The sequence below is a fragment of the Echinops telfairi genome, unplaced genomic scaffold (assembly GCF_000313985.2).
Source record: "Echinops telfairi isolate 266 unplaced genomic scaffold, ASM31398v2 ScPeMD7_443;HRSCAF=831, whole genome shotgun sequence".
NCBI classification, from domain to species: Eukaryota; Metazoa; Chordata; class Mammalia; order Afrosoricida; family Tenrecidae; genus Echinops; species Echinops telfairi.
This window is the reverse complement of record NW_022104341.1, coordinates 59,174,516-59,199,975: the sequence shown is the minus strand read 5'-3', so window position 1 is coordinate 59,199,975 and position 25,460 is coordinate 59,174,516. Positions and strand designations below refer to the sequence as shown.

Sequence of the window (25,460 nt, the reverse complement as noted above, 5' to 3'; positions counted from 1 at the left end):
CCTCCTGTCCCAATACCATGTTCAGCCTTCATTCTGGCTTCAGTAGTTACTCGCGGTTGTGTTGACCTTGGTCACTCCCTACCATTCCTCCCGTCACTACTAAAAGGATCAACACACACACTGATAGTGGGATGCCACCATCTTCCCAGACCCTTGCAGACATCACTATTGAGTCCCGCATTCCTTCTCACTGCGTGTAGCTTTACAAGCCTTTTCCTCCCAGTGATCCAGGCCACTTCAACTTAATCATTTGACTTGAGTCGTGAGATAATACCCATTCATCTTGACATAGGAATTTGAGAAATTCTATCATATTAACCAAGTGAAAATAGATTTCTCTAGACAGAGATTTGTATCTACTAATGACAATTCTGCATGCCCCTGCTACCTTTGTTCTGGTGCCACACAGGGTGAGAGGTTCAAACCAACCAGGTGTCCCAGACGGAAAAGGTGAAGCTGTTGAAAAATTTATGGGACAGTTTAATCCTGTCCTATAGCATTAATGAGAGTCAGAATCAACTTGTCAACAGTGGGTTGTTGTTGTGGGTCTCATTATATGCTAGAATTGTGTGCTGTCAATCATGCAAGCATGGTGGACTGCAGTCGCTGACACACATCTGAACGCACCCGCGTCACCTGAAGGCTTATAAAGCGCAGGATGCTTGGCTCCATCTAGAGTTTCTTATTCGGTAGGCAACCATCTCAAAAATGTATACGGAATACTGTCAAGGGAACATAATGTCAGGTAATGCTGGCAGCATTTGTTGATGATCGATACTTGTAGAGCCACTGGTACAGTGAAAATAGCACAGAATTACAGTCATAAATGACTTGGGGGCATTATTACTCATGGTTTGACTGTGAATGTATTTCTTGGACTATCTGGGTCTCAAGTTTTATTGATGTAATTTTTCCTGTAATAATAATTGTATGCAAAAATTATCTGCAACGTTCCATGCAATATTTTAAGCAACTTATGAAAACAATCTTTGGACAAATATTTTGTTTATGCTGTTTTTTCTGAAATTACACCTGATTCACCAGCACATGGGACATATTTAGCATACAGGAAAAATATCTTTATAATTATTTATTCCCTTTATGTGACTTTTATTTGTCCCTTGGCATCTTGATGGTACAAATGGTTAACATGTTTGGCTGCTAATCAGCAGGGTGGAGGCCCAAGTCCACCCAGGGTACCTTGAAAGGAAGGTCTGATCCTCATTTCTGAAAGAAAAAAAAATCAGCCATTAAAAATGAAGCAAAGCCCTACTATCATGCACATGGGTTGCAGAACCAGCTGTATGCCAATCGGCAGGTACAAAAACCTAAACCCACCATCATCAAGATGAGGACAATATGTTGTGAGCCTACATAGAGTTCCTGAGAGAGACCATCATCAAGGTACAGACACTCTCATCTTTGAGCCTCGGGTGTAAGCTCCTGACTGGTCAACAGCCAAATGTTTAACCTAAAAAACCACCAGGAATGGCTAAGCAGTGGACCACAAGTCTCTTCACGGGAGAGAAGCGTGGCTGTCTGCTCCTGCAGAGATCAATAGCCTTGGACATCCTACATGGGGTTGCTATGAGTCTGAACAGCCTTGGTAACAGTGGGTCGTTTGGTTTGGTTAACAATATTCTGGATACTAGAGTGAAATGGAGACGATGATGTATTGTACTTGCAAGCTCTTTCTTCCAAGAAATGTTACATATTTTAATCCTCATAAACATGCTCTCTGCTATTCTAACAATCAGCCACATTTTTCTTTGCTTTGAAAATCTTGCCTTAGATCATGAGAAGAAAGTGTTACTTTACTTAAGTTTGGGAATGAGCACAAATGGTAGGTGGCACCCGGATGTCTGTGCATGAAAGCCGAGTGGTCATGTTGAGTCTTGGCATTCCCCTCTCTAGAGAATAGGTAACATTATATAGGGGGACATCTTTATCCCTATACTTTTTAACCCTTTAAGGATGTATGCTATCAATATTTATGTACCAGATTGCATTAGGGATGCATTAAGGTTTATATTTTAAATGGTAAAAATTTCAATTTATGTGAGTTACCCATTGAAATATTTTCATATTAAAATTTACATTTTACAGATGATAGATTGAAAAACAGAAAGTGTTATGGAATTTTCCAGGTATGATAAAGTAGCTTGCCTAAGAAGGATCTCAAAGAACAGGCTCCTGATAAATAATTTACTTATTTAGGTCATTCTTCTACTTGCTTGCTTGTCAGTTTATGAGAGGCTTAATTTATTTCCACATGCATATTTCACATGCAGATTCTTCATAGTTCGATGTTCTTTTTTATTTCTAGTGAGCTCAGTATAGAAAAATAAGAATACTCTTTAGGAAATAAAATATTAACTATGGCAATAAAGTTCTTAAGTATAATGCAGTGTTTCTGGACAGTGTAAACAATAGCTTAGAATTGAAAGGAGAATGAGTGTACTTATCATAATTTGCATGAATAGTGAATCATTTAGAATTTTATATAGATTTAAGAGCCTCTCACTTTGTCATCCTCTTAAATGTTGTTGCTTTAAAAAATATTTTGGGACAACTAATTCAGTTGGATTTGAAACATTTTCATTTTCACAGCAAAATCTTCACTTTCATTACCGTATTCACCTTTCTTCAAAAACTGTTCAAGTTCCAAGAACATAACCTCTACTTTGTATAAAGAAATTTTATTTATTAGGACTCCACTAAAATAATATGCAAAAGAAGTGCAAAGATAGGTCTTGCTATCTACAGAATATAGAACATAGCTTGGGTAGTTACCACCCCCCAAACTTCTTGCTTTTCATGTTGCAATGCAAAGAACGCTCTCTGCGTGTAGAGTATTCTGTACAGATCGCCTTCCTGCCTTTGGCGGAGCTCCTGCTTCTCCTGTGAATCATCTCTCAGTACACAGTGTTACCATTGTGCTTTCTGAAAGAGCTAACCCCGCTGGGTGGTGTTGCAACTACTCTCTGGGGAAGGTCACAAGTTCATGTATGCCGTGACTTCTGTCTAGCAAGAAGTCTTCTGGCTAAGGAATAAGATATTTGCAATATTCCTCTGAGTATGAAAGTTAGGCTTTTAATGGTACTATAGCATGAGTAAAAGGCTATTAGTAATGGTGAATTCAAGACAATGTTTATCCTTGCTTTCTGGTCTGTTATGCAGAATGCATCTTTCAGTATCTCTTCTGAGTGGCTATAAAGATGAGTTAGCTTAAGGAGTCAGTTGGAGAGACTGTGGAGGAGGCAGAAGGTATTTAAAGGGAGCCTGGGGCAGACTTACATTTGATCTAGTGACCTCATACTGAATGTCAGGCCCTGTTCTAGGTGTTGGAGTAAGTATGGGAAGAAACAAAAATACAAAACTTTAATGATCTCTGTCCTCATGACACTTTTATTTTTGTAGAGGGATTCAGACAACAGCAATGTCAGAGAGGGAGAGATGCTGTTAGTGAAAGAGGATGGGATGCTGCCTTACATATAGTGGTTAGGGAAATACTCCATGAAGGGAGCACAGATGAACATATGCCTGAAGGAAATGAGGGAGGGAGTTGTAGGGGAAAAAATCTAGAAAGAGATTAAAGCAAATGCAAAAACCCAAACTGTAAGCATGCAGGATTTTGTGAGGCCCATCCCTGTTGTCAATCCCAGTTACTTGAACTCAAAACACTGTGTTGACAAATATTTTACAAATCTTTAAAAAGGCATCTGAAAATATGACATTAAAGAAAAAGAGCCATCACCACATTGAAAACTGTATGTGTATGATGAAGGTATAAAATAATATTTTGTCATAAATCTTTTTCCGAATAGAGGCATCATACGGTTAAAACAATATACTTCATATATAATGCACTGTAACTGCTTTTTTAACAACTGAAAATGTGCAGAAAATGGTGTTTTGACTGTCTATCTTTAGTCTTCAGCTGTTGCTGTCACGATTCAGAAATTTGGACCTGTGCCTCCAGAGGAACGTTTTCTTAACTGTAAAAAAAACCAAGCTGATGGAATCTGCAGCCCTAATCATCGGAGTGATTTTAGAAGACAAATCACTTGCCAGACAAAGGGGGCGTGTCTCTTTCATTTCATTCTCATATGTGTTTTCAATATGCTTTATTTTGAGTTTGCTCACATATTTCATGAACTTTTCTTGGGGGAATACATGAGCTCACAAAATTATAGAAGTCCAAATGGAGGGTCGAGAAGATGAAGACTGTAGACATTGATGTTCGAGGTATTCCTGATACCACAACTGGCTCAAATGGAGGGTCGAGAAGATGAAGATTGTAGACATCGATGTTCGAGGTATTCCTGATACCACTACTGGCTCAAATGGAGGGTCGAGAAGATGAAGATTGTAGACATCGATGTTTGAGGTATTCCTGATACCACTACTGGCTGTGGAGAAGAAGGGACTGTTGCTTTGGAAAGTGATTTGGACTCTGGCGATCAAGTCCAGAAGAGTCTATGCATTCCCGTGATCCTCTCTCTCTAACTAGCTTCAACAATGCATCAGAGCTGCTGCTGCTCACTGCTGCTCATCTGTGATATCATTTTGTGGCATGGAGGATGAGGTAGTTAGTTTGTTGTGCCAACCTGGCTGATAAACACGTGGGGTTAATTGAAGGGAAGAGGGATACATGGCTTGGTGAGCTTTTGAATTCTCAGATCTCTTGCTTTGTGATGGTCGGACCAGGGTGAAGCTACCTTAGCCAGTGCCCTGCTTCAGCTTGCAAGGCTCACTTCCTGCAAGACATCCTAAGGAGAAGCCTCATGGACCTACCCTGATGCAGCCCTGGGTGCTGGAGTAGCCGTGTGGAAACCCCTGCCAACACTGAGCTACTTACACCTTCACTGACTCGGCTTTCCTCCTGCAGTCGGCATCATTGAGTGTGGTTTTGTGAGATGGAGGAGGACTTTGTAGATTGGTGTCAGACAAATGGGCTAATGTTGGACTTGTGGGCTTGGGCAGCACTGGGTTAGGATGTTTTCTTGATGTGCACTTATCCTTTATATACAACTCTCTCTTATGCATATGTGTTTATGTGGATTTGCTTCTCTAATGTACCCTAACTAACACAGAGGACTAACTATACAGCAAGAGCAACCTTTAGGAAACATGGGCCAAGATGTAGTCTCCATAGTGTAGACTCAAAGTAACAGTGAATATTGTAAACACTGAAGACTTTCAGAAATGAGTCACTACAGTAAAGAAATTACAAGTTATAAAAGTAATTAGAAAGTTTTAGGATTTTTTTATTGATAATAACTTATTCTAGATTCATGTAAAATTAAAATATCTCACCCCATTTTGACTTTGCCATTGAATAAAGTTTTATATCTTGAAGAGAATGCATAGAGTAGTTAATTGACAACCCAAAAGTAAATGTTATTGGAGAGTTGGGGAGAAAGGCTCAATGAAAAAAGAAGCAATCTGATTAGATAATCTAGAACAGGCACATCATTAAGGAAGACGTGCTTGGAAACTAAACTCACTGCCACAGGGTCAATTCCTACGTATATCGACTCTTTTTGGGTGGCAAATAAGCACACAAAAAGATACTCAACATTAATCTAAGGTACCACCACACAACTATTTGAACAAATTTAAAAACATAACTGACAATAACAAGTACTAGAAAGTATGCCAAGCAACTGGAGCTTCCATATAGTGGTAGTCAAAAAGCATAATGACAAAAACATGCTGGAAAATAGTTTGACATTTCTTATAAAGTTGAACATACCCTTTTCATTTGAACTACAAATATCACTCCTGCAATTTACACTAGCAAAAGAACAGCAATTATCCTCATAAAATGTGTATGTGGATGTTTATAGAAGCTTCAGTCACAATTGCCCCAAACTGGAAACAAATAAAATATTCTTCAATAGGTGAACCAAAAAAAGTGGTATATCCATATAATGATATACCATATATTAATTTTATTTGGAAATCAAAATGAATGAACTTTTAATAAAGGTGTCATCTTCCATGAGCTTCCGAGACATTGTGCTTAGTGAAAGAAGCCCGTCTCAAAAGATTAACTACCATTTAACGCTATTTATGTTATATGATATTAATTAAGAGATACAACTATAGAGATTATAAATAAATCAGAGGATGCCAAGGTTTGGTGTGGTGGAGAATATGACTTTTATAAAGGTATAGCTCACGAGAATTCCCTGAAGTAATGGGGCTAGTCGGTATCCTGGTGGTGACAGTGGTTAGCTGAGTTAAATTTCATAGCACTGTACAAAAGAAAGGAACCCTGGTGATGTAGTGGTTACACATTGGGCTGCTCGCATCAAGGTCAGCAGTTCGAAACCACCACCAACAATTCACTGGGAGAAAGATGAGCTTTTTACCCCTGTAGAGAGTTACAGTCTAGGAAACCCATGGATGCAGTTCTGTTCTTCCTTGTCCAATAGGGTCACTATGAGTTGACAACAACTCTATGATAGTTAGTTTAGTGGAGTTGTTGTACACCAGAAGTTCTATGAACTCTAACCACTATCATCACTAGCCTAATGTCTAGTTCCTTTACTCCAGAGAATTCTCTTATGCTATATGCTGATAGTCATAGCCGCCACCATTCCAATCCTTGGCATCTCATGATCTCTTGTGGTGGCATAATGGTTATGTGTTTGGTTGCTAACTTCAGGGTTCTTGGTTCAAAACCACATGCCCAGGAGAAAGACTGGGATTTCTACTCTGGTAGAGAGTTACCGTCTCAGGAACTCACAGGGACAGTTAACTTTACCTTTTATTAGCATTGATTCCATGGCAGTGAGTTTGGTTTTGGGTTTTGGTACACAGTAAGAAGTCAATTGTATCATATGATTTTAAAAATAGCAGTAAAACATTACCAGATACTGAAAAACCTCATGATGAGCAGCAAAGCATCGTCAGAGATAGTGCCAGGAGATGAGCCCCTCTGGTTGGAGGACACACAAAATATGAGTAAAGAAGAACTGCCTTCTCAAAGCAGAGTTACCATAGTGACATGGATGAAGTAAAGCGTTGAGTAATAAAGACCTTTAAGACCTGCATTTGCTGATGAGGTATGTATGACTCAAAAGTTGGAGAAACAGCTGCAAACATTCATTAATAATTAGAATTTGGAATCTATGACTATGGAAGTCGTTAAAAATGAAATGGGATGTATAAGCACTGATATCTTAGACATTAGTGAGCTGAAATGTTCTGGTATTGCACATCTTGGATCAGAAAATCATATGGTTTGCTATGCTGAGAATGACAGATTCAAGAGGAGTGGAGTTGAGGTCATCATCACAAAAACATTTCAAGAAGTCTAATGCTATCAGTGATTGGACAATATGTATCCACATACAAGGAAATCCAGTCAACACAACTATTATGTAAGTTTATGCACCAAGCACTAAAGCTAGTGGTGCAGAAATGGAAGAATTTTACCAACTTCATCAGTCTGAGGTTGATCAAACATGCAAATCAAGATGCGTTGATAATTATTGGTGATTAGAATGAAAAGTTGGAAAGGAAGAGTAAGAATGGTACTTGGAAAATATGGGCTTGGTGATAGAAATGAAGCTGGAGAATGTATGATAGAATTTTGTACACCTAATAACTACTTTATTACAAATCCCATTTGTGTTGAATTTTGTACACCTAATAACTTCTTGATTGCAAATCCCATTGAGTCTACTAGAGAAACAAATTCATAGACACTCATATGTGATTAAGAAAGAGCTTTATATCAAAGAGTAATTGTATATTAAGAAAACATCCAGCCCAGTCCAGATCAAGTCCTTAACTCTGACAACAACGCATATGTCCAATACCGGTCTGTAAATCCCTCTTCAGACTCATAACACATGCAATGACGGCGAGTTCAGGAAGATCATAGGCCAGTGGGTGGAAAGTCTTGTGGATCCACTGGTGGTGGACGCATCTCCACACTGGCATGTGGCGTCTCCACGTGGCTCCTCCAGCTCTAGGGCTCTGACTCCATCAGCTAGGCTCCATGTGATTTGTCATCAGGAATAGGAAGCAGAGAGTGTTGGTTGGTCTGGTCTCCAGTGAGCTATTTATCTCCATAGCGCCTCCAAAGGAGGTCGTCAAGCTGTGACCTGATTGACAGGCTAAATACCACCCCTTCACCCTTAATAGTCTCAAGTTGACACCAGATTATGTAACTACCAAACCTTTTTTCAGCAACACAATGGTGACTATACACACCTGGAAATCTCCAGGTGGAATATACAGAAATCAAACTGACTACATCTGTGGGGAAAGCTGAGCATGAGCAGCTAAACTGAGGCCAGGGACGGATTGTAGTGGAATAGAACATCGATTGTTCATGCGCAAGTTCAGATTGAAGGTGAAGAAAATTAAAACAAGTCCACCAGAACCAAAATATGACCTTGAGTATACTCTACCAGAATTTTAAGAACATCTCAAGAACAGTTTTGCTGCCTTGAACACTAACGACAGAAGACCTGATGAGCTATGGAATGATATCAAGAGCATCATTCATGAAGAAAATCAAATGTGATTAAGAAGATAAGAAAGACAAAAGTTAAAAAGGGTTATCAGAAGAGACTCTGCAACTTGCTTTTATTGTAGAGTATTGAAAGCAATGGAAGAAATGATGACAGCAAAGAGCTGATCAGAATATTTCAAAGGGCAGATCAAGGACACAAAGTAAAACATGATAACAAAATGTACAAAGACCTAATTATATAGTTAATGTGCAAAGAACACCAAAAAGGAAGAATACACTCAACATGTCTTAAACGGAAAGAACTAAAGAAAAAATCCAAGGCTCACATTCCAATATTGATTCTTTGGGCAAAATATTGAATGATACAGGAAATATCAAAAGAAGACGGGAAGAACACAGAGAGTTGCTGTCTCATAAAGAACTAATTGACATCCAACCATTTCAAGAGCAAGTATATACACAAAATTCATTGGTACTAAAGGAAGAAGTCCAGGTTGCATTGAAGGTATTAGCCAAAACCAAAGCTCCGGGAATTGATGGACTACCAATTGAAATGTTTCAACAAACTTGTGAGGCATTAGAGGCACTCATCCCTCTATAAGAAATTTAAAATACAGCCTCCTATGCATGTTTAAATTGGACACTGAGTAAGGAAGATCGAAGAAGAATTGATACATTTGAATGATGGTGCTTGCGATGAGTATTGAAAATACCATGGACAGCCAAAGGAACAAACAGACCTGTCTCAGAAGAATTACAATCAAAATGCTCCATGCAAGCAAGGACAGTGAGCCTTTGTCTCATATACTTTGGGCATGTTATCAGGAAAGGGCAGTCCCTGGAAAATGCTCTTCTGTGAGGTGAAGCAGAGGCTCAGTAAGAAAGTGGAACACTTTTGACAAGATGGATTGATACATTGGTTACAACGATGGATTCAAGTATAAGTAACATCGTGAGGAAGGCTAAGGACCAGTGGTGTTGCATTCTGTTGTACATAGTGTTGCTATGAGTTGGAATCAGTTCAACAACATCGAACCACAGCAACAATGACAAATTAAAAATGTAAGCAAAAGAAAAAAGTTATCATGGAACTTGCCAAAAATATGTATTTTCTATTTAAATCTTTACCATAAATCTCAGCATTCTAACACATAAAATTTCTCATCATTTTACATATTCCATTATTGTATTGTTTCAAGAGAAAAAATGTTTTTGAAAAATTAAAATTAAGTTGCTTCTTAATTTTGCAACTTCATAGCCAGTCTAGAGATACAATTTCTATTTCTTTTACATAAATCAAATTTTATGAATCAAGTCAATGGTAGAAAATTTGAAGGTTTTTTTCAAGTTTATAATTGTTTTCTGTTATGTTAAGATTTAAAATTAACAAAATATATCATGAGTAGATAAATCTTGAAAATACGTAATATGCTTTCATCTGTCCCCTGCTTTAAAATACTTTTTCCTGTTGATATGAATTCTTTATCCATTTAGACTTATCATATTCAAATGTTACTTTGGAAACATTGTTTCTATAAAATAACCTGGAATGTATGCTTAACATGAAATGAATCCCTTAGTATTATTCTCTTTAGAGAGCAGTGGAGTGGAATTGGATTTAATTTTCTTGTGTGCCCTACTCTTTCTGTGATTTCACATTTAATTGGACTTGCTTGGTAATGATTTACATTCTGCATTTTAACTCTGTAGGTTAAAAAGAAATCGTTTCTTATAAGTTTCACAGAAAACTACTGACATAGTAGAATAGAAAAAAATAATAAAATGTTCAATTTAGAGAAAGAAGCTTTCCTAAATATGCCTCTGTTTTTAGCATGTATGTCCCTAATATTCTATTCTTTTGAATAACCCTTTTAGATTTGCTGACAGGTAAGTATTATCTTCGGGAATTGGAGTACCCTCTTGTAATGTCATTTTCAAAACACCTACCATGGGAACAATTTCTCTCCCTGCATTTAGTTGACTGACTCATCCTTGCCAATATTTTTGAATTTAACAATGACCTAGGAAACAAAGAAAGGAGCCTCTTTAGTATTTTATCTGTGCAATCTGCCTTCACAGTGTGCTTTGTGAAAGAAGCACCTAATTACCCTGCCAAAACCGGAGAGCATTGCCTTGCAAGTCTATCCTCCCTAAAACACTGCTCTTTAATGAACAGGGATTACAGCACCCTGGTACTCTGCTTTAGCACTGCGGTGAGGATATAAATAAAAGCAAAAATGATATTTTTAATAACAAAGAATGATTATTAAAATGGTAAACATATCCAACTTGGTATGATTTAGGAAGTTCGATTTAGACTCCTTTGTAAACTCAAGTACAGGAGGTTGGGATATTCACTGGACTAGTTTTCAAGAGAGGAAGTGAAATTGAGAGCTGAGCGTCTGAGATGGTGATCTAGAGCTCTAAATTTATTTTTTAATTTCCATTTTCAATCAATAAAAATTAATCAATCAGGATTCATTGTCAGATTCTAGAGATACAAAGATGAATAAAATAAATTGTGCTCTTGGGTAACTCTGAAGGAAGCATGCCATACTATATAGGCAATATTCTGAGAAACCCTTCCATTGCCTTCCAGTCAATTCTGACTCATAGTGGCTCTATGTAAGATTTTCAAGGCTTTGTAAATCTTTAAGAGGGACGAGAGCCTCATCTTTTTCTCGAGGATCAGTTGGTGGGTTTGAACTGTGGACCTCATGATTAGCAGTCCATAGTTGATAGTGCCACCAGAACTTAATTGATAGTGCCACCAGAACTTCTTTTAAGTATTGGTGAAATACAGATGGGATGAAAAATTTGAGATCATTTATCATTTAACAAATGCATATTATGTAGCTACTGACTATACGGCAAAAACTATTCTGGGGTTATAGGACTGAACAAACTAACAGACTTTCCCACATGAGACTCAGATTCCAGGAATGTAAAAATGATAAACTAATATACAATAAAATGTATACTATATTAAATGGCGACAAATGCTTTTGAGAAACTTAATGCATATGGTGACATTGCAACTTTATATTATGTGATTGGGGAAGACATCCTCAGGCAAGTGATATTTTAGTAAATTCTGGAAGATGCTGAGGAAACAAAGTATGCCTACGGAAAAATGGAACTTGTATGGCATCCACAAACCGAAAGGAGGCTAGCATGTCTGGTGTAGAGTGGGCAAGGACAGAAGGCGATCAAGTCAGAGAGGTGTTTTTGATGAGGCTGGGGATACTTGTGCAAAGTCTGAGTTGGATGGGGAGTTACTTTGCGTGGGCAAATCTTTGCTGAAGGAGACCACCTTATGAACCAAATAATACTCTCCCCAATGCTAGTGTACAAGCTTACCACGTCTTCCCTAGGTTTCAGAATTCAGGTGGTGTTTCCAGGTGTTAAAGGTTAAACTTAATCTTTCTGGAGAATTCTTTTAATTTCTGACGAGTCATTAAATGGCACCAGGTGGATACAAGTGAAGCATTCCTATCACCTTATATAGACAACACACTAGCTAACTTCAAATGCAAAGACATTTAGTACTTGTGAATACTGACTTTTAGCTACACAATTAGACCACCTTGGAAGCATGCCATTCTCTATTCTGTACCATTATGTGTTCTCTGGTAGGATAAGCAAACCTTGATGCACTACAATAAACCAAGCACCACAGATAGAGTAGGATGTCCTAGGTTGGATTATTGGATCAATTCTTTAAAAGCTATGGGTTTTGTGTCTTCTTGTTATCGTTTGAAACTGTACATCATACTATACATTCTTTCTACAAATAGTATTAGACATTTTTTCTCTGGTAGATTCCACAGTCTGGAAATATAGTATTTAACAGACTCAGCCCAGCCATAAAAGAGCTTTTAGTATAATACTGTGGGGAAGCCAGTAAAGAAACCTCAACACCACTGTCTGATATGTTTATAATATGTACCAAAAGAAATTATTTATGAGAAATGCTTATCCCAGTACTCAACAACCATAAGTTTTCAGTATGTGTAAGGAACATCTTTGTTGCTGTTGTTAGGTACTTTCAAGTCTGTTCCTCTTCAGAGACCCAATGTCCAACCGAATAAAGCACCACCTGGTCTTTCCCCATCCTCACACTTACTATGTCTGAGCCTATTGGTGAAAGCCACCATGTCAATCCAATTTTTTAAGGGTCTTCCTCTTTTTTTTTGCTGACTCTCTACTTTACAAAAGAACTGTTATGCCAGGTAATTGTTAGACTTCTACCAGAAGGTTGACAGTTCAAAGCCACCAACTGGTCTGCAGGATGAATATGAGGTTATCTGCTCCTGTCAAGATTTACATCCTTGGAAACTCTACACAGAGTTGCAATGAATCTGAATGGACTTCATAACAGTTAGTCTACTTTTCTACATAAAGTCATTATGAGTCAGAGGCAACTCCTGGGAACTTACGAATAGCTACTTTACCAAGTAGGATGTCAATTTCTGGGGACTGATAACATGCTCAAAGTATGTGAGGTTAAGTCTTGCCATCTTTCCTATTAAGAATTCTGGTTCTACACTTCAAGCAAGATTTGTTTGTTCTTCAAGTCCATGATACCTTCAATATCTTTCACCAATACCATAACTTATATGCATCAGTTTTCTTTGGTCTTTCTTATTTATTTTCCAACTTTCACATGCATCTGAAGCAATTTGATATGGCACTAATTAGTTCAGGCATACCTTAAAGTCTTTTGCAGCAGATTTACCCTGTCCAATGCACCAGTTGATTTCTTGACTGCTGCTTCCCGGAAGCATGAGCAGTGAGCAAAATGAAATCCTTAACAGCTGAATGAAACACAGAATTGTAGATATGTGAATTATATGCACCCCCAAACTGTTTAAAAATGCCATGACTTGGGCCAGGATTTCCGTTGTTATCAAAGTAAGACCCTTGCTTTCCCACACTTTAACAAATTCTTCTGCAGCAAATTTACCCATGCAATGTACTGTTGGATCTCATAACTCTTGCTTCCATGAGCATTGATTGTGAATCCAAGCAAAACAAAATCCTTGACCACTTCAATGTTTCTCTGTTTATCATGATGTTACCTATGGATCCTATTGTGAGGATTTTAGTTTTCCTTAAATTGAGTTATAATCCATACTGGAGACTGTGGCCTATGATTTTAGCAAGCAAGGTTGTTTCATACACATATCGAATTGTTGTTAATACGCTTTCCCCCAATCCTTATGCTGCATTTTTATTCATAAAGTCAGCATCTCTAATTATTTGCTCTGTATACAGATTGAATAATTATCGTGAAAGAATACAACCCTCACATGCTCTTTCCCAATTTTCAGCCATGTAGTAGTCCCTTGCTCTGTTGAAACAATCACCCCTTGGTCAGTGTTCAGGTTCTGCATGAGCACAGTGAAGTGTTCTGGAATTCCCATTTTTTCCTGAATGCTACCAATAGTTTGTTATGATCCACACATTGCATACTCAATAAAACAAAAATATTTTTCTGGTAGTATCTGCTTTCAGCCAAGACCCATCAGGCATCAGAATGATATCCCTTATGCCTGGTCCTTTTCTGAATTATCTGGCTGATCCCTGTCAGTGTATTATTGCAACCACTATTAAATGACCATCAGCAAAATTTTGCTTGCATGCGATATTCATAATATTTTTCAAATATTTTCACATTCTGTTGGGTTACCTTTCTTTGGATTGTGTAAAATAAAGATCTCTTCTAGTTGATTGCCTATCTTCCAAATTTCCTGTTGGGTACTAGTGAGTGCTTCCAATGCTCCATCGTCCTAATGAAATATTTCCATTGGTATTCTGTCAATTACTGTCATCTGGTTTCTGCTAATGCCTCCAGGGCAGCTTGGATTCCTTCCTTGAGTATATCAATGGTTCTTGATCAGATGCTATCTTTTAAAATGGTTGACCAGTTCTTTTTAGTACAAAGACTGCATATTCCTTTCATTGTATTTTGATGTTTCCTACATAACTTCTTAATTTGCCCATAGAATCCTTCAATATTACAACACAAGCCTTGAATTTTGTTTCTTCAACTTAAACTTGCAAACACTGAGTATGCTGTTTCTATTTTGAGTTTCTAAGTCTAGGTTTTTCAACATTTCATTATAATACTTCTCTTTGCCTTCTTGAGCTGCGCTTTGAAAATTTCTGGCCAGCTCTTTTACCTCCTCTTCGTCATTTCTGCCATGTGCTTCAGGTGCTCTATGGGCATGAACAAGTTTCAGAACTTCTCTTTGTGCATCCACTCTTGTCTTTACAATGACCTTTTGATTTCTGCATGTATGATGCTCTTGATGTCATCTTACAGCTCATCAAGTCTTCTTGATTTAAATCTATTCTGGAGCTGTTTTAAAAATTCAGGAGGTAGACTCAAAGTCATATTTTGATTCTCATGATCTTGTCATGTACTTCAACTTACACTTGAACTTACCTTTGAGCAATTGATGATCTCTTCCACGGATTTCCTTGTAGGTATATAGATATTATTCTTTCCCAGACAGCATTTTCAGACTAAATCTTGAAATATTCTTTTCAGTGATGAATGTGATGCCATGCCTCTGGAATCAGTCATTCCTGGCATGGTAAATTATAAAAGAATATTTGGTTCAGAGTGACTTTTACCAGTTCAACTCCCTAATGCCTAGGATATTGACATGTTTGCCTTCTTTTTTGTTTTTTTAAGACATTTAATTTCCCTAGATTTGTACTTTGTACATTAAGTATTCTGGTTAGTGATATAGGTTTACAGCTGCTTCATGTATGTTGAGTTAGATGCCATCAGAAAATGAAGGACTGAAAGCTCCACTCCAGCCACATCATGAGGGTCAATGGTACTTTGAGGAGGCAGCTCTTCACTGGGTGTGTTTTGAATTCCTTCCAGCCTCATAGGCTCATCTTACTAACAGGGTATGGATCATTTTGCTTTCCATTGAGTTTTGAGGACTTCCGATTTTCCTAGGTTCTTTCTTTGTGCGTTTCATGTTCTGGTTATTAATAGATATTTGAATGGTTTCTTCTCATTTTGAATCACACGTCTCAGCAAATGAAGCTTCCAGATGCTTTCCTCTATCCACATCATTACAGTTGACTCTGCTTTGGGAAGGTAGCTCTTCCTCAGAAGTCTCTCCTTCCAATTTGAAGGGGCTTACCCCAAGAACTGTATCCGACAATGTTCTGCGGCAAATTTAAAGGTGTTCTGGCTAAGCCTTCAGGAATGGGCTTCTCGTCCTTCTCACTTGTCTGTCCTGGGCCTGAAAGGTGCTCACGGCGGGGACCCTGCTCGTGTTTGAAGACGGAGGTGCAGCTCCCAGCACCATAATAATCTGAACGCTGCCAACCGCATGAAACGGACAAAAGGGTATCTTTACAATCGCTTACTTTCGAAAAGTCGCTAATCGGTTGTTTTATCCCAAGAAAGATGACTGTTTGCTTACTTGAAAGTGATCATGTCTTCAGTTGTGTTATAATAATTTCTTGCTCCAATCCTTTATAGTGGCATAGAGAAATCAGGAGAAAGTGTCATCTATGATAAGTGAGATGTCCTATTGTCAAAGGCTTGAGTATGTTAGTGTTCTTTTGTAATCACAATCCCTGACTTTGACACAGGTAGGGATTTTGTGTATTTTTAATTGAATAAAGCTTGATGATTTTTGCTACAGTGGTGTATTAACTTAGAAAAAAGGAACTTGATAGTTAAAAATACATTTAAGCAATACCTTAATTCTGTTAATGTCAATGGTCTTAAACTTCCTCCTATTTTAAACACTTCCGAATACATTCTGTCTTCTCAAATGTCTAGCATTGCATTTGTAGTAATTGTGACCCATCCTTTCATCATGCTGTGCTGGGTACAAGATTACATGGAAATGCAGCTTCCTGCTTTTAAAGTCACGCACAAATGATCATTCAGAGAATAAATATTTGAGTTATGTGAAATTTTAAGTCTGAAGGATATTGTATGTAATAAAATCTGTTTCAAATAAATTGATTAAAGGGTAATGATTTTGAAAATCATTTTTAGAATAGTATTATACTCACAGTGTAAGCGTTTCAATTTACTTAAATTTGGTTGTAGTTTGCATTTTATTTCAATGTAATAAAACTAAAACATTTTAATTTCCAATGATATTTATAAGAGTAATACATTATTTGGTTGTTACTGAGCATATAATTCTAAGACAGGACTTAATGATATTTTATTATGTTAAATTTTTTATTTGTATTTTTTGAGAGGGTAGAGATACCAGGAATTTCATCACATTATCTGACAATTTACACATATGACAGCAGTAAAAATAACTACCATCTGACTATTTTATACATTAATTATACATACCTGATAGCGATGAATGCTGACCCAGGGGGCAAGAGGAACACTGCTGTGACGGCGGAAGTTAGGTGTCAGCCCAGTGGAACCATGATTCTATACAATGATGTGTTATTAATCCTTCATTTTCTAATCTGATATGGTCTTCCTTCATATATATTGAACACTTATTTTCACACAGAAACCTAGTCTTTGGAACCTAAGTATGTCAATAAGTGAGCAGTGGGTGTATTTAAAATTGGAACATAGGTACAGCTGTAATATAAACAAGTAACTCCCAAAGGCAACCATTGTTTACTAATAACATTTATTTCTCTTGGAGGTGTCATCCCATGTGGAGTAGAAGGTTGCCACTTAGGTTCATTGGCAGTTTCCTCGGTCCTCAAAAGGAGCCCTGGTGGTATAGTGGTTACTCCTTGGGCTGCAATCGGCATGGTCAGGAGTTTGAAACCATTAGCAGCTCCATAGGAGAAAGAGTGGACTTTCTACTCCTGTAAACAGTTACCATCTCGGAAACCCACAGGGATCGCTATGAGTTAGCAGTGACCTGATGACAGCGCGTAAGTCAAAAGAGTCCATAAACTCGTATTTGCTTCTTCTTGGGGGTTTGCCCTGCTTTCCTGGATATGTTTCTCAAAAACAGTGTTCTTTGGCGGTGATCGATTTCTCATCAAGATGTGTTAAAATCCATGTGAACGATTGACTACAGATTCATAAATGAGCCCAAGTAAATTCATGCTTATTTTGGTAATTGAATATTCCACCCTGAGGCTGCTTTAGGTGTGTTTATGTCAAAATGTTCTAATCCAGGCTCCAGTTTACATGCAGATAAATATGGATTGTGAAATTTGCCTAATTTGAAAAGAGCGGAAAGGCATTTCTAGAATTCTTACTATATTTTGGCACCTTTAAAGTCTTCCTGATGTGAATTGTATGATATGTGAATTATATGCTAATTAAAATGTTGGAAAAATTGATGACTATTAGAAGAAAAGGTCTTTAGTGATTTCAAACTGCTCCTTTACTTTTGCAAATAAGTATATATTGATAGAATCACATTTTCTCCTCTTCTACTTTTAATAATTCCGTTGTTGGAGACAATCCCAGCTTTGCTTTCATAAGGTAGTAAGTAGGTAAGAGACAGCATTAACCATATTTTTTTCTCATAATAGGTTTATATTTCTATCTCATGATAGAAATGACAAGGATGCCCTGTAATACGGCAGATTGAATAAGTGTGGTGAAATCCTGACCCACACCTTTTCCAGATTTTAAAATATGCAGTGCCCCCTTGTTCTGTCCCAACGACTTCCTCTTCATTCATGTAGAGCTTCTGCGTGAGCACAAGTTAAGTGTTCTGGAATTCCTGTTATTATCCATGCTGTCCGCAGTGTGTTGTGATTCACACAATTGAATGCGTTTACATAGTTAATAAAACACAAGTACACATCTTTCTGGCATTCTTTGTTTCAGCCAAGATTTGCCTGACGTAACAATGGGATTCCTCGTGTCAGGTTCTTTGCTGAATCTGGCTGGAAGAACGTGGCATCGTGTTGGGAAGAAGGTTTATTGACAGCCTTCAGTAAGCCAATGACACCACTTTTCCTGCTGAAAGTGAGGAGGGCTTTCCCACACAGTTGCTATGAGTTGGAAGAGAGTCAATGAGACTAGGCTAACTGGTGTATCATTAAGCAGTATTCATCTGGGAATCAGAAAACCTGGCCTTTCGTTTCATCTGTAACATCAGTTATGGGTATGATATGAGGCATTTTACTTACATTTCTTAGCTCTGTTTCCTTGTCTTTGAAATGAGGAGCCAACTAAGATTATTGCTAGAATCTTTTCTAACTCTAGCATTCCATTACTTAGATTTCATTTTTCATATACTTGTAGTTCACATTGAAAAATTAATACATTTCCCAAGGTAGTTCCTATAAATCCATAGTTTAAATGCTTGCTTTATGTTGCACTACCTCTCCCAAGGACTGGTATGGGATCTACTTATTCTTATATGTAGGTTCTTATATGTCTGCTCTCATTTGTCCCTTTCAATATTTAGCACACTTTTGGCCAGAGTATATGACATATAGAATTGATTTTACCTTAGAGGAAACTATATATATTTATGTTTTCACTGAAGTCTTGCTGCGAATCACCCTTTCTCTGTCACTATAACTGACTCGTCCTAGTTCTACTTGTCTAATTTGCATGAAGTCAGGCTGGCCCTGGTTGCAATCATTGCTGGAACAGATTTTTCCTAAAATCCATAAACTTCAAGAATTACAGTACAAAAATATACTTTTTTAATTCATATATTTCTTCTAAAAGATGGCAGTGGCATCTAACATGTGTTTCTCAATGAAATGTCAGGTTACGACTATTTAGTTTGAATTTGAAGAAGATTTTGGACTCCCTTGCCTATCCATCCAACTTGCATGCGCTAGGCATAAAACTCACACATGCACACACACACACACACACACACACACACACACGCATATAAGTTTTGTATACCTACCCACACACCCACAAGCACATGCATCGTGTTTGACTTTGGGTTTCCACTTCAATGCGAAGCATTCATTTCCCCTGGTTTTCCCCCCATGTCAGTTTTGGGGAGCTTTGCCTGTCAGATCTGCCTTTGCCTTTCACACGGAGTGGCTGCTCCGGGCAACCCATGAACAATGAGCTTAAACAGAAAGAATGAGGGTAATGTTTATTGGAATAAAGATTAGGCTTTAAGTGCTTTGGGGGCATGAAGCAAATCCAATGTGTTCCTGCTAGCTGACATTTTTTATATTGATGCAGCTTTGGTTCTAGAGAAAGAGACAGAGCCTGGGGTGGGTTGGGAACGGGAGGGGAGTCTTCAGCAAATCAGCCCTTTCACTCAGAAATGAAATGTAGAAGGCTGTTTTCGCTAAGCTTTTGGACAATTCTTGATTGGATTAGTTTCACTCCGATGGGGAAAGTAACCTCGCAAAATTTGTGAAAATCTGAGCGAGGTGGAGGGGGTGTTTTTAGTGGGGAAACATCGTGCAGTTGCTTAACTAATCCTGGGCCAATAGACATTGGTGGGTGGTTACTGTTGTGAGGCTCTACAGAGAAAGAGGATTCTGAATGAGGACTTTAAACATCACACACTGGACAGATCCTGGTGCGAATAAATCTAGTGACTAGGTAACTAGGTTTTGCTTGCTATCCATTGTTTGATAAAGTTTTTTTTTAAATACATGTAAAGGATTTATCAGAAGCTTTATGAATATTTCATGAGTTGATATATTCAGCTGAATGAATTCAGTGAGCGTCAGTGTGTAGCTTGCAGACAAACCTCATCCACAAGGAGGCTACTGACATACGAAGCACTTTGGCACATTTTCAGAGGCAAAGCCGGGCTGATAAAGCTCCTTGTGACAGCCCTGACTTGCCATTCTTTGAGTATGCAGCGCGTTCTCTAAGCAGCTCCTTCTCTGGAGCCGCAGCCTCCCAAATTAAACTGCAACTAGTTGACGGACCTCTCAGCTCTGCTCGGCAGCCGTGCCCGTGCTATGCGTGCCGGTTTTGTTTTGGATGGTGAAAGCTTGCCCTGCATGTAAGACATGACAGCCAAAGATTCTGCAAAGGGACCCACTGCTTCTGAACCCGAGGTTTGCATAAAGACTTTCAAGGAGCAAATGCACTTAGAACTCGAGCTTCCGAGACTCCAGGGAAACCGACCGACATCTCCTAAAATTTCTCCACGCAGTTCGCCCAGGAACTCACCATGCTTTTTCCGAAAGTTGCTGGTGAATAAAAGCATCCGTCAGCGGCGTCGCTTCACTGTGGCTCATACATGGTAAGACAGAACTTGGTGCTACCTACAGTGCATGGCAGACGATTGCCTTAGCAGCAGTGGTTTAGAAATGCGGGAAATTTAGGTTTTTATTTTTTTCATAATACATACATTGAGTGAGCAGTGTATAGGGAGCAGGTCAGCCGAAGAACTCATAATGCGGTCTCTGCTCAATTATCTTGTGCTACTTACTAGCTGGTTCCGGCTAACAAAAGTCTGTAACCAGAGAGTCTTAATAAAACGTTGCTGCTTATAAGAAACACATAACTACTTTTAGTTCAGATGAATCATGGAGTGTTTAATCTATGTGGCAGTGATAGATGACTTGTTTGTTTTGTAGTTGGTGGTGGTGTGTGTGCACATTTCAGTAAAATTATTGCTTTTTCCTTTAGTTCTACTTTAGTCTTTAAGAGAAGGTCTAAGATTAAACTTTATTTATTGAACTACATACATTAGTGTATATGCTTATAGTATATGAACCAGTGAGTTTTTTCTTAATTTATTGACTTTTCTGTTTACACTGATAACTGAGAGACAACTATGTCTCCCCGTCTTCATTTGTGTAATTGTTTTATTTGTAATTTCCACTTGCTGTTATTTTGAAGACTTCGTTTTTCATTGTGACTTCCAATTTATAGCTATTTTTAGGAGTGTCAAGTAAATAAATGAAAGAATTCGCTTTAAAAATTGCACTGAAGATTTCCTACTGACATAGGAAAGACTTTGGCACATTTTCAGATGTGAAATCTGGCACCTTTAATGTATATGTGAAGACCTATATTTGGAGGGTCTATATACTAGCATAGCCTCCTTAAGCCAGGATAGGAATAAAGTATAATGAAGAGCAAACTGGAAATTAAATCAACCTTAACAGTGAACGTTAGACCCCTAGATATTCAAATTCCTTGGAAAAATTATTTTCTTTCAGATTAAATACTCTATAAAATTGAGTATCCTTAGCTATCCTTAGATTTTAATAGGAGCCCTAGCCATAATGAAAACTAGGGAGGGGGGCTAGGGAGGGAGGGAAAAAATGAGAAGCTGATACCAAGAGCTCAAGTAGAAAGAAAATGTTTTGAGAATGATGATGGCAACAAATGTACAAATGGGCTAGACACAATGGATGGATGTATGGATTGTGATAAGAGTTGTATGAATCATTAATAAAATGTTTTTTTTTTTAAAGAGTGAAAGTCCCAAGGGCCCAAATAGAAAGTAAATGTTTAGAAAATGATGGCAACATATATACAAATATGTTTGATATAATTGATGCATGGAATGTTATGAGAGCTGTAAGAGCCCACAATAAAATGATTTTTAAAAAGAAAAGAAAAGAAAACTAATACTTCCTATAGGCAGTTCTAATCCAATGATCTTGTGACTGTATAATAGATAGCCAGCTAATGTTAGAAACTGGGGTTTCCTGGACTTTGGAAATTAATCCGTCAAATTCTGTTTTCTATTGCTAGAAATGTCTGCCTGCCTCCTGTCTTGCACAGAGTATAGGGAAATTAAAGTTACCCCTAGGCAAAGGGAGCCTGCCTTTGAGGGATCCAACATGTTTAGCCAGCACATCCTTCACTTGGTAAAACATGATGTGATTCTTGTCCTCTGATTCTAGATTGCTGTTCATATGATTACTCTCTTGGAGTATTATTCTTTTTTTACCATCTTCTTGATCAATTAAATTTTGTTATAAAATTACAATATTTACAATACTTGTAGAATGGAGAATACACATGAATGATTTCTTAAACAATAGCATTTGTAAAAAGAGAAGGTTTTGTATTTAAATATGTACTGACTTAAAGCTCTCTTTCTTAAATCCCAAGTGTGCTATATTTTCATTTCTTGTGCCAAATAGTATGAGCAAATAGGGAGGAGAAATATATATATATAGATTGTTAATTAACTTTCATGAAAAGAATATATATGGAAAATATATGTAATAAATTTATGTTTTACTACTTAGGTTCATCTAAATTATTTTATTAACCAAAGCTATAATTAATTTTAGTAAGTTAATTTTTGGACATGGTAAATCTGCTTAAAACCTTGTTTTTGTTAATGTTGAAATTCGATTCTTAAATATATCACTGTGACCTTTCATTTACTTAGAATAGATACTTAAAATGCCTTTAATGTAAAACTGTGAAAACTCTTTTTCTTCATGATACCTAAATTTTAAAATGACTAGATTGAAGAGAAATTTTTACTCATGCATCATACACATTTTCTTACTGCAAGTTTCAAAAAGAACAATTAAATGACATTTTAGGTAACATATGCTAATAAAATCATCATCCCCTAGTTGAGTTATAATACATCTTCCCACAAGTAGCCAAAAAGAATACACATGACTTTAATATAATTATCATAATATAGGCTTAAGTGATTCATTAATCATCAAACACAAAATAACTTTAGTTATGACTTGAGTCACTGTCACCATTTCTTTTCCAAATCATAAACTCCCCGCTCATGTTTCTTATGGAAACTTTGTCACAGTTTGTTGACAGCTCCTGTAAGGAACTCTACATTTGCTTTAAAAGTATAAATACATAGCTAGCATTTTTCAAATGTATTCAGATGAAGTAAAGTTATTTATATTTGGGAAACAGATATTTATCTTATGTGTTTCAATGCCTTTCCTACAAACCCTAAACATTATATAGTTCATTTTTTAAAAATGTCATATGAAATAGTTACATAAGAACATAGTTTTTTATTTTGTATTTTTCCTTCTTTTTCTTGATGAAATGCAACCAGCCTTTTATGATCAATGATTGGTATTTTCCAAGCATGCATTTAAGCTAGAAATTCCAAGATATGCACTTAGAAGACTCTAAAAACATGTTATTACTTTACAGTAGACAGTAAACTTCTTTTAAGAAGATTGGATTGTTTGGATTCTAGCATTGAAATTAAAGTAATTTTCATGATGAAACTAAACAAGGCAGAGGATGCAGTTTATATCTAAACCCACTGAGTATTTCTGGTTTCATCTCAAGTCGTTTGTAGATCTCATATTTGGGTCAGATAAACGTGTAGTCCTGGATTTGAAAGCCCAAGCTATAAGTGTGGGATCATGGTAGAGTCTGAAAGTTTAAGAAATATTCTTGAGAGTTTGGCTTGGGGATTAAGTTTTTAAATATACGAAGAAAAGTAACTATCCAATGTGTTGTTACTAATTGCAGTATTTACACAGTTTTAGATCTGGAAGAAATTTGGTGACTATCTTATTGTTCCTTTTTACCCTTAGGCAGGACCACAATTACTCCTCCGTGACATAGAGAGATGTGCCCTATTTTTAAGGCTCTGGAGAAAATATAGTCCTATAACCTTAGTAAATACACAATTTCACGATCTCATCATCCAGGTACTGGGAAATTCTTCCTTGTGACGCATGTAGATAGTTTCTACTGGAAATTAGGAGCCCTGGTGGCATGCAGGTATGAGTTGGGCAGCTAAGCACAAGGTCGGCAGCTAGAAACCGCGAGCTGACCCACAGGAGAAAGAAGAGGCTTTCTATGCCAAGGCAGCCGCACGCTCCGAAACCCAACGGGCAGCTCTGCCCTGCCTTAGAGGTGCCGGGAGCGGAAATGGACTCAATGACAGTGAGGTGACTATATTGGAAATTATCTATCTTTTTATCATTTTGGTCTTACTGGATATTGAGAAAAAGACGTATAGGAACCTGCATCAATCACAATATCATCATTAATTCATCCAGGATTTTAAAAAAATCAAGCTGACACATATAAGTCAGTACTGCTGAGAGGGAGAAACAAATCCATTCAATCTGTATGTATTTCAGCAGCTAGTACAGTTTGAGTTCCTCACTGAGAATGTTGATGGACACTATCTAATATAAGTTTCATTTGGAGTGTTATCACACTCCAAACAACTCTTTTGAGTTTGGGAAAACAAAAATGAGCACCATATTTACAGTTGAATAATATGAGAAAATGTTCAAATAGATTTACAAACATGCCATCCATTGCCAAGTGTCACTAGAAGATTGAGCATCACTGCTGAGGGCCTGATGGGTACAGAATGGGGTCTGAAAATTACTTTAAAGTTCTGGGGCCAGCATATCAGCTGTCCCCGTGCCTAAATCTGGGGTGAAAGAGTCTAAGGTTTTCCTACCAGATTTATGTGGCCTGTCTATTCATGTCTATTCTTGACTCACACGTTTCACATGGTGTCCATCTTTCAACCATTTTACCTTTATACTGCTTTCATTTGCATACTTACTTCAATCATCAGTTCTCCTCCAGCATCAGAAGCATGACAGTTTCATAAGAAATCAGGTGCTGCTTGTCTTGGACATTTGCTCACCAGGCATCCGGGGCACCCCTCTTCACTGTGCTCCTCAACAGGCATCCGGGGCACCCCTCTCCACTGTGCTCCTCAACAGGCATCCAGGGCACCCCTCTCCACTGTGCTCCTCAACAGGCCATCGGGGCACCCCTCTCCACTGTGCTCCTCAACAGGCACCGGGGCACCCCTCTCCTCTGTGCTCCTCAACAGGCATCCAGGGTACCCCTCTCCACTGTGCTCCTCAACAGGCATCGGGGCACCCCTCTCCACTGTGCTCCTCAACAGGCATCCAGGGTACTCCTCTCCACTGTGCTCCTCAACAGGCATCCGGGGTACCCCACTCCACTGTGCTCCTCAACAGGCATCCAGGGTACTCCTCTCCACTGTGTTCCTCAACAGGCATCCGGGGTACCCCTCTCCACTGTGTTCCTCAACAGGCATCCAGGGTACCCCTCTCCACTGTG

The 25,460-nt window shown here is 37.9% G+C and overlaps 1 protein-coding gene across 2 annotated transcripts in view; it reads left to right on the top strand.

Annotated features, from left to right (window-relative positions):
- Nucleotides 1-25,460, top strand: part of PDE4B (phosphodiesterase 4B) — a 710,248-nt gene that overhangs the window by 178,665 nt on the left and 506,123 nt on the right. The window contains exon 1 of one of the 2 annotated variants that reach the window (XM_004699362.2): nt 20,277-20,676. The exons of the other annotated variant lie outside the window; for it this stretch is intronic. Coding sequence (XP_004699419.1) covers nt 20,441-20,676 — 236 coding nt within the window. The 5' untranslated portion in view covers nt 20,277-20,440. Of the gene's footprint in view, nt 1-20,276; nt 20,677-25,460 lie in introns of those variants that run through there. 2 annotated transcript variants of the gene reach the window in all.